The sequence below is a fragment of the Callospermophilus lateralis genome, chromosome 10 (genome assembly GCF_048772815.1).
Source record: "Callospermophilus lateralis isolate mCalLat2 chromosome 10, mCalLat2.hap1, whole genome shotgun sequence".
NCBI lineage: Eukaryota > Metazoa > Chordata > Mammalia > Rodentia > Sciuridae > Callospermophilus > Callospermophilus lateralis.
The window spans coordinates 10,703,228-10,713,534 of NC_135314.1; the positions used below are offsets into that span (position 1 = coordinate 10,703,228).

General features: G+C 41.3%; 1 protein-coding gene across 3 annotated transcripts in view; it reads right to left on the reverse strand.

The window, feature by feature from the left end:
- Positions 1-6,606, reverse strand: part of Ifnar1 (interferon alpha and beta receptor subunit 1) — a 30,535-nt gene extending 23,929 nt beyond the window's left edge. For all 3 annotated transcript variants that reach the window (XM_076867937.2, XM_076867935.2, XM_076867934.2), the window contains exon 1: positions 6,435-6,606. In XM_076867937.2, coding sequence (XP_076724052.2) covers positions 6,435-6,507 — 73 coding nt within the window. In that variant the 5' untranslated portion in view covers positions 6,508-6,606. The remainder of the gene's footprint in view (positions 1-6,434) is intronic.
- Positions 6,607-10,307: the final 3,701 nt, after the last annotated feature.

The window sequence follows — 10,307 nt, forward strand, 5'->3', positions numbered from 1 at the left end:
ATTATGTCTCCTGGCTGTATTGAAGCTTTAATTCAAATATAATATCTGTCTCTTGTAACTTTTCTTGTGTGAAATTAGGCATTTCTGGAAGAAAAAACCTATATTACAATGGAACTCTTTAAGCAAGTACATGACACACGCAAGCTCTCTCTCCTGAAAGGAGATGAGGCAAGGGTGGGGGGCTTGAGGTAAAGGCTGCCCCAGGGCCTTGAGAAAACGAGCCCTTACTTCTGATTTCCTATAAAAAAAAAAAAAAAAAAAAAAAAAAAAAAAAAAAAAAAAAACTCACCTCATAACATTTAGGGAAAAGAACAGCTCCCCAACCTGACTGATCTTCTGGTCAAGAATGCTGCAAGATATCACCCCAGTCCAGTGGTCAGAGTTTCCCTTTTCCCTTAACCTGCCTGTGCAATGTCCCCGCCAATGTAGTAAATGAATGCATTATTGATTTGTGACTTTGTTCTGTGGCTATAAAAGTTCAAGTAACATTTGAACTTCAGAGAAACATGTCATTCAGGGTAACTTGAACCCGTGTTTCCAGATGGTGGTCACTCATATATGGCTTAGAATAAACTATTTTCTTACTTCATTTAAAGGAGAATCATTATTTTATGTCAAAAATAGTGTGAAGTACATTCTTACTAATATTAATATAGATACCTCTGTTCATCTAAGTCTTTCCCTTGATGTTGTAAGCCTTCAAAATATACTCCAGACTTCTGAAACAGTCACACCAGACAGAGTACGCTGGTCCAACTGTGTGGGGAGCAGAGAGACCCTTTCGCTTTCTACTCCAGTTATATTTCCAGAATCCCCCAAATACGTATTTTTACCAACTGCTTCTCTGTGTGAAACACACATCTCAAACCATTAAAGGCAGAGTCTATATAGCATCATACTACATTTGTATGTTTCAGGATAATCAGCTGGACTTCCAGAAATTTCTTAAATATAATTTACTTGGAAGCTTTAATTTTTAAAAACTACCTTTTATTTCTGATAAATTTAATATTGTTTAGCGTTTATTTCTACAATTATATTATTTCCTTACAGGTGGATTTACTTATTGTATTTTTACCACAAAGGTCCTTGTAGAACATTTTTTTATTGGGATTGTTTCTTCTATTTTACAGTTAGATATGGTATGGGGCAAAGAGGAAACCTTTTTTTTTTTTTTCCTGGTACCAGGGATGGAACCCTGGGGCAGGCTGGCAACCACTGAGTCATATCCCCAGCCCTCTTTTGAATTTTATTTAGAGACAGGGTATCCCTGAGTTGCTTAGGGCCTCACTAAATGACTGAGGATGGCTTTGATCCTGCAGTCCTCCCACCTCAGCTTCCAGAGCTGCTGAGATTACAGGTGTATGCCACAGTGCCAGGTGAGGAAACTCTGAGAAAACATTTTTTGAATTTTTTTTAATTTAAAGAATTTAAATGGGTAATCAGGTCTTTCCACCTCAATTTTAAGTTTCATATTAAAAATCTTTGCAACTCTATCCCTTAACAAGAACAAATTTCTTTACCCTTATTTTCTTGATTCCTACCCAATTTGTTGGAATTTATAGATTTTGTGCAGTCAACAGGTAGTAGTTGGATTTACAGGGGTTAACAAAAGATCTGGTGGTGTTTGTAATATTTATAGTATACTGTTCAGAATACTCAAATTGAAGAAATTCTAGGTCTTGAGAGAGGCAGAGGAAATGTGATGGGGAGATTCAGGGACGTACTCAAGGTTGCAATCCTTCTATTGCTAAATGAAGGAGATCCTAGAGTTAGAGTCATCTTGGCACTTGGGAGACCAACAAAAAACTTATTAGAAAGTGAACATGAACTTGGAGATAATAGTTATCAAACAAGATTTCAATTTTCCTAGATTCTGCTGTGCATCAGCAATCTCTTAATAAAATTTATTTTACCTTTCTAGCATGCAAAATGTATAAATGCGCATTTATGAATGTTTTTGGCTGCTTCTAACCTTTCACACTAATCTCTTTTGTTGTTGTTGTTGTTTGTGTATGTTGCCCAGGTTGGTCTCAAGCTCGTGGGCTCAGGTGCTCCTCCTGCCTGTCTCCCTAGTTCTGGGACTGACAGCATGAATTACTAAACTCTGGCTAGTGGAGTTTTCTATTATTATGGTTAGGATCTGGAATGTCCCCCAAAGGGTCATGGGTTGAAGGCTTGCTCCCCAGTGTATCAGTGTTCAAAAGTAGGATTTTTGGGAAGTCATTGCAATATGAGGGCTCTGAGTCATCAATGGATGAATGCATTGAGGAATTCATATATATTTTTTAAATTTTAAAAAAATATTTATTTTTTAGTTACAGGTGGACATAATATCTTTATTTTATTTTTATGTGGTATTGAGTATAGAAACTGGTGTCTCACACATGGTAGGGGAGCATTCTAGCTCTGAGCCACAACCCCAGCCCTGAGGAATTCATATTTAATAGCATTATTGGCAAATGGCGGAAGCTGAAGGTGGTGGGGCCTAGTGAGAGGAAGTGTTCATTGGGGGGAATACCCTGGAAGGATAGATCTTTTCTCCTTCCTCTCTCTCTGCTTCCTGGCTGCCATAAAGTGAGCTGTTGTCTTCTACCACATCCTTGATGCCATGATTTTCTGCCTCACCTCAGGTCCAAAGCAATGGAGCCAGCCAATGATGGACTGAAAACCTCTGAAACCATGAGCCAAAATAAATATTTCCTATTTTAAGTTTCAGTGACAAAAAGTTGACTAATACAGAAAATTGGTACCAAGAGTGGGATTTTTGCAGTGATTATACATAACCATGTGATTCAGAAGCTTTTGGAAGTGGTTTGTGTGACGAATTTTGAAAAGTTTGGAGATATATGCTAGAGAAGCCTCAGAATGTTTTAAGTGGAGCTATGGCAATTCTGGTGGGAGCACAGAAGACCAGAATGCTGATAGGAAAGTGGACAGTAAAGACTATGCTTTGGGAATAAGAACCCTGTTGAGAATTGGACTAGAGGCCTTTCATGTTCCATTCTGGCAAAGAACTTTGTCTACGCTCTGAGCCCTTACATGAGTCTCAGTTTTAAAATGATGGGCAAATTAATTTTGTAGGGGAAATTTTAAGGCAGCACTATATTCAGGTGGCATGGCTATTGCTGGCTGTTTTTTAATCAGTGACAATCAGGAATAAGAATCAGAGTGAAAAGTTATGACAAATTTAGTTTCGCCAGGAAAGAAGCCAGTGAATTGTGACCAAGGAAGGTGAACTTGCTGAAGAAATTAGTGCCACTAAAGAGATAATGGATATTTTGACCTGGACAACAGGAAAGATGTCTTGAAAACATCTCAGGCTTGGCCAGTCTCTGCCTACAGCAGGCTCAGGGTGTGAAAGTATAAACTCCTTTGAGACAATTTGCTTTTACAAGAGAGTACAGGGTACCCTGTACTCACTGGGCCACCTAAGAAGCTATAGCCCCAGGATTTGTTTCACCATGCTCAGTTTCCCAAGCATTAGGAGGCTGCTGCAGTCATGGTCCAAGTAGACCTGGCTACTGCTCCCACTGGCAGCAGACCTTGGCATCATCCCCACAGCGCTGGCTTTGCAGGAATGCAGAATGTAAGAGTTATGAGGTTCCCACTGAGATTTTCACTGAGTGAAACTAAAGCTTCAATGGAGACCTCAGGAAGGCACAGATGAGAGTAATGTGGACTGTCTGCCAAGAAAAGGTGCAGGCAGTGAGCAGAGCCAGCCAAGAAAGAGGCCATGTGGGCTGCAACCAGCAAAGCCATAGGGGTGGGGCTGCTCAAATCATGTAGCTCCTATCTCATCGCCTGTTCCCTGGATGACAGACATGGAGCTACAGGATTCAGTGTATGCCCTGCTGGGTTTCAGTCTTGTTTTGGGACCCATCCTTATTTTCTATCCCCCACTTCTCCCTTTGGGAATATTTACCCTGTGCCTGTCCCATCATTGTATGTTGAACGTATGTAATTTGCTTTTCAATTTTTACAGGGAATCACAGCTATGAGTTGCCTTGAGTTGAGAGAAAACATTAGATTTGACTTTTGAGAAACGCTGTTAAAACTAAGGGATGCTTAGAGATGAACATGAGCCTTTGGGGCCAGTGGCAGAATGTTATGGATTGGATATTCCCCAAAGGCTCATGTGTTGAAGAATTAATCCCCAATGCAGCAGTGTTGATTTAAGAATTGATTGAATCTCAAGGGCTCTACCCTCATCCGTGGATTAATTCATGGATGGATACATATTGATGGTATTATTGGCAGGTAGTGGAAACTGTAGGTGATGAGGTCTAGTTAGAGGAAGTGGTTCACTGGGGGCATGCCTACAAGGTTTTATCTTGCCCTGGCTCCTTCACCTTTCTCTTTCTCTCCGCTTCACTGTTGAAATGAGGTGAGCAGCTGTGCTTTGCCACATCCTTCTGCCATGAGGTTCACTAAAGCAACAGAGCTGGCCAATCATGAGCTAAAACCATGAGCCAAAATGCTCCTTGTTTTTTCTCGGATATTCATCCCAGCATTGGAAAGCCTATACAATTATCTTTTTAAATCTGATGTAAATGCACTCACATACATCCATACAAATATGAATGCAAACTTCCTCCTACATTTCGGACAATTTTCTTAGACTAGGGTCCGAGAATTGTATTTAATAGGTTAAAAAGTATGCATATTTCTATGACTTTTGAAAGACCAACATTACAATCTCAAATTTGGGTTAACATTTCACTTAGTTTTGAATATTATTATTGCTCTGGGGAAAAAGAATGTTAGCTAAAGATAACTGATAAGTAGGCTCTTAACATATAGGTAGATAGTCGAGAATTTAAATTGTTTGGCTTCTCCGAAACAGTCCAGATTGGTTAAGACATAAGGCTTTCAGACTCTCAGGATATGATTTCCCACTCAACCAGTGGCTGACTGGTTTCATGCAGTTACTTAAAGCTCTCAGATCTGTAAAATGAGGACAATACTTTCTAGGTTTTGAAAGCTAAGTGAGTTTGCATCTCTAAAACACTCAAATTAGTGATTAGTATATAGTTAGTAAATAAATGCTAAGTACCTATAAATCATATTTTAATAGCTCTCTAGTCTAAAATGAATTTCTCTGTGCGCATCTTCCTTGAAGGTCAATGTACGTGAAGATTTTGGGGAAATTCTTTTTCTATTAAAGCAAATATGAGTTTAATGCAAATTTTTCATAAAAAACTTCAAAGACATTATCATGGGTTGTACCAGGATCCTAACACCCATACACTGTTACTATTTGTGGAGGGTTTGAGGAATACTATATCATGCACCACACAGGTATAGAGTTTTTTAAGAAAAGAGGTATTCTGACCCTTCTACTAGCCTCAGAGGCCTCCTGGATTCCTGCGCTGGGATGCTTGGCCCTGTTTCTCTCACTACAAAATTTCCTCTCTTCTCTCGATCTTTTTTTTTTTTTTTTTTTTTTGGGGGGGGGGAGTACCGGGGATTGAACTCAGGGGTACTCGACCATATTTTGTATTTTATTTAGAGACAAGGTCTCATTGAATTGTTTACAACCTCACTTTTGTCAGGCTGGCTTTGAACTAGGGATCTTCCTGCCTCAGCATCCCCAGGCACTGGGATTACAGGCATGCACCACCCCACACAGCTCTTCTTTCAATTCTTAAACAACAGTTGCCATCCCCCTGATGCTAACCATCCCAGCTAAGTATTATGACTTGCAAGAAGCTAGTAGTGGCTTCTTGCATGTTTTTCTTTTTTCTTTTTAAATGGTACTGGGGGTGGAACTCAGGAATTTTACCATTGAGCTACAATCCCCAGCCCTTTTTATTTTTTGGGATAGAGTCTCACTAAGGTGCTGCGGCTGGCCTTAAATATGGGATCCGCCTGCCTCGGTCTCCCTAGTAGCTGGGTTCACAGGCATGCCCAGATGTTCTTTTATTATTTTTTTATTAGACCATGAGGTTCCTGCGGGCAGAGAAATTCCTTCAACACTTATTTCACTCCATCCCGGGGCTGGGGGCAACTGTTTACTAAATCGAGGAAGTGCGTTTTAAGGACACCTTGTTTATTATCAAGCCCGACAGCAGAGCCAAGCATTTCTCCAAAAGAAGCAAACGCCAACACGAGGCCCCGGCACAGCTGGTTTCCGAGGGTGGGAGGCCGGCGCGCGGCCCCAGGGCTGGTGGTCTAGGGGTGCCCCCAACGCGGGGCGCGTACACTGGCTAACAAGCTAGCGGTGCCAGGGCTCCAGTTTGATTTTCGAGCCCACATCAGGTTCAAGTTGAGCGCTAAGGCCCCGATCCCACGCCACGGAGGCACTCACGGAGGCACTGGCGACCAGACACACAGAGACGTCGGTCTCCCCCGCCCGCGTCCCGGCCAAGTCTTCCCTCTGCCCAGCCTCGCGTCCCGCCACCCGCCCTGCGCCCAGATCCCAGGTCTCCCACCTGCGACTGCGGGGAGCATCCAAGGCGCCCCGGCGACCAGCGCCAGCGTCGTCGCGCTCAGAAGGGCGAGCATCGTCCGCGGGCCGCGGCGGGCCCCGCCACTCACATCCTCTGTCACGCGAGCAGTGCCGCCGCTGCTACCAAACTTCTGCGCCCAACCGAGGCCCGCGGATGCACCGCCCCCGCCTCCCCGGTTCCCCCACCCGCGAACGCCCCGCCCCTCCGCGGACGCCCCGCCCCCGCCGCGGACGCCCCGCCCCCGGGCTTGGAAAGGAGGTCGCCCGGCCTTCTCCTCCCGCCCCACCCTGCCGGCCGGCGGCCACCCAGTTCCTAGAGTCCCAGGAGGCCTTGGCCCCGACTGCTCCGCGGCTTGCTTCCGGCGCGCCTGCGCGGAGCTCTGGGCGCGACGTGCGCCCCCAGCTTCCGGCCCGTGGCAGCGCGGGGCGGGGCGCCGGTGCAGCGGTCGCTCGGCCCTCTCCCCTGGCCTCGCCCGGGAGTCGCTGACCCAATGGTCGTGCTATGCGACCGTTGGGAATCCCCGGGGGACGGGGCGGTGGGGGCTCGAAGAACGTAGGGGTGAGGTTTCCTGTGGGCGGGGTTGTCCAGAGTGGGGCGCTAGTTTTCTGGGTGCGCGGGGGCTGGAGAGAACTGGCCTCTGGGCTGGAGGTGTCTTGGAACTGCTGTGTCAGCCTTTTTGATCGCTGACCTTTTTACCAGTAAACAACTGGACCCTGCCATCCAAAGGGTTATAGATCCAAATACCTTAATCACATTATGCTCATCAGGAAGATATGCAAAAGGATTTTAAAGCATGAGAGATGGACAACCAGAGAGTTGTTACTTAACAATAAACTATTAATTGTATGGTAAAATGAATATTTGTAATGAGGGACAAACCGGTAGAAGGTGCCTGTTTTTAAAACCTCTCATGAGATATAATTTATATACCATGAAGTTCATGTATTTTTCAGGAACAATGATTTCTGGTAATCTGCTCTTTTAGAAAACCTTGGATTTTCACGTATCGACTCAAAGTTATTGGAGTCTGATTCTGGTTGTATCAGTGATTTGTTTTTGCTGTGACATGGCAGCTAAAACAGTACCACAAGAAGACGTGGATCCAAAGGGAAGCAGAAAAGTCCCGATTGTGGTTATGAAATCATACCATTTTAAGAGCCTTTCCAATGACCCTTTGAGGCTTTCATCAGAATTTCCACTTCCTGTCTGAAAGTTCCCGCAGCAAACTAGTTGGAATAGAGGCATTTTTTTTTTTTTTTTAGAACAATAAGCTTAAAACGACTGGAACATTTAAAAGATTTTTAAACATGCTGTCAATTTTTCTCTACTTTCTTTGGTAGGCAGCTAGAGTTTTCATAGATGCACACAGTGTTTTTTGGTAACAAAAATTAAATCCAAGTAGAAATATTTCCAAATATATTTAAAAGTGCAAAGGATTTTTTTTTGGCTTTTACTTTCTGACTATAATAGTAGTGTTAAAGGTTCTAGTAGTTTTTCCCATAATTGTTATATAAGCATAGTTATGTGAGCCATTTGTTGAACAAATGATCAGTAAATAATCTTTCAAAAAAAAAATACATGTGTCATTTTTTTTTTCCCCATAACTCATCTTAAAGTGGACAGCATTTGTATGGCACAAAAGATTTTCATGATCCCCTTCTTAGTACAACCTGTCTTAAATATTGAATTACATTTTAGTGCCATTGAATTGTGTTTTAAGAAAATGTACTGTATGTGAGATGCCCAGTAGAAAGCATTTCAGTTTCAGCTTATTTATGATGATAATTTGTCGTTGGATGGAGTGTGATGCTAGCTCTGTAACCTTAGTTGAGAACCTCCTTTCCCCTCTTTATCCAGTTAAATTGATCCATCAAAGATTATACCTTCCTTTTCTGTAAAGCATGTTCTTCGTAACAAATTATTTTGGGATAATTTCAAATTTACAAAAAGTTAGAAAAATAGAGAACTCTTCCCAGATTCACCACATTGTTAATATTTTCCCACATTTGTGCTCTCTTTATACATGCACTCAAATTTATATTTTATTTATTTGTTTTCCTGGATTTCTTTAGGTTTATTTAATCTGGGACAGTTCTTGTCCTTTGTCTTTCATGTCACTGTCTTTTGTTGTTATTGCTGTTGAAAAATATAGGCCAACTATTTTATAGAGTACTTCTCATGGTTAGATTCAGATTATGCATACTGCAGAACTACATAATTGTGTGGGGTGCTCAGAATCCTGTTTGTTATCTCCTTATCTGTGAAGTCCATTTTCATCAAGGCCAGATGTTAGCCAATCTCCCTGTATTGTTACCATTTTTCCTTGGAATTGACCTGTATGTAGATACTCAGGTCCTGCAAATACCCTGCTGTTCATCAGACTTGTTCACCTAGAATTAGTGTCCACTGATGATCTTTGCCTGAACCAGTCTCCGTTATGGTTGTGCAGTGGTGCCTTTTCAACACTTCCCTGACCTCTACAAGTACTAGTTGACATACCAAAGAGCTTTTATTTCTTATATTATTGGTTTGGTTCACATATTCTTATTTCAGTGGTTATAGTTTCATTGCTACCTTTATTTTAAAGATTTTAGTTAATAGACTTCATGTTTAGGACAGTTTTGAACAAAAACTACAGAGAGATCCTGTTTACTCTCTCCTCCTAACCCTTCTCTAGTTTCCTCCATTGTTAATGTCTTACATTGGTATGGTACAGTTCTTAAATTTGGTAAACTTGTATTAAACTCCAGGATTTACATTTGGGTTTGCTCTTTGATTGTGCAGTTTTATGGTCTTGCCAAATTCATGAGTTCAGGTATCCCACATTATAGTATCATACAGAATAATTTTACTGCCCTAAAATTCTTTGTCCTTTACCAATTCATTCATTCTTTCTTTCTTTCTTCCTTTCCTTCTTTCTTTTCTTTTCTTTTTCTTTCATTTTTTGTTGGTCCTGAGGATTGAACCAGGGCCTTGTGCATGTAGGCAAGCACTCTACCAACTGAGCTCCTCCTATTTACTTTAATACTTCAGTTGTCCCAGATTTTGTCAGTGATAGTCACTTCACACTGGCACCTATGAATATTGAGGTGTCCTTCTCAGTTTGCTTTGTTTTATTTCTTGTGGTGCTGGTGATTGAATCCAGAACCACAAGTGCTAGGCAGGGGCTCTACCATTGAGCTACTCTGGCCCACTCGTCATTTTTTTTGAATGCTTCTTTACTTTCTAGCACAAGACATTTCAGGTTCATCTTATACTTTTTCTGCCTGGTCTAGAAATCAGCAATTTCTCCAAGGGGACTTGATTTCTTCTTGAGGGAAATGATATTTAGAAACTAAGAACTGGGTACTAAAACCTTTTGTTTTAAAGAAATAAATTATTATTGGATGTATAACCTTTGTGATTAACCAAAAAGTACTTCCTTAGATTTTTTGAAAAGGTCATGCTGGAAACATCTGTACTTTGTGGCACATGATAATGAAGTTAATTACTGTGAAATTTAACTTTTATTTTTTCAGATTTTCAGATATGTTTCCTAATATCTTCCAAAAGTATTGCTAAGGGATATATATTAATTTATCCTCATATTATGACAAGAAAAATAAGTGGCATGTGATTTTTGTCTTTTGTTATTAACTAAGACCCTCAAAAGTGACTTCTAAATATTGTCACCAGTTGTGAAATTTTGTAAAGAACTGAGTGGATGAATATTATGTTATCTTAAACACTCTTGAAAGAAAATTGTAGTGGTTTGCTTTTTTTTTTAAAAAAAAAATATGGACACAATACCTTTATTTTGTTTTTATTTTCATGTGGTGTCGAGGACTGAACCCAGTGCCTCATACGTGCAATAAT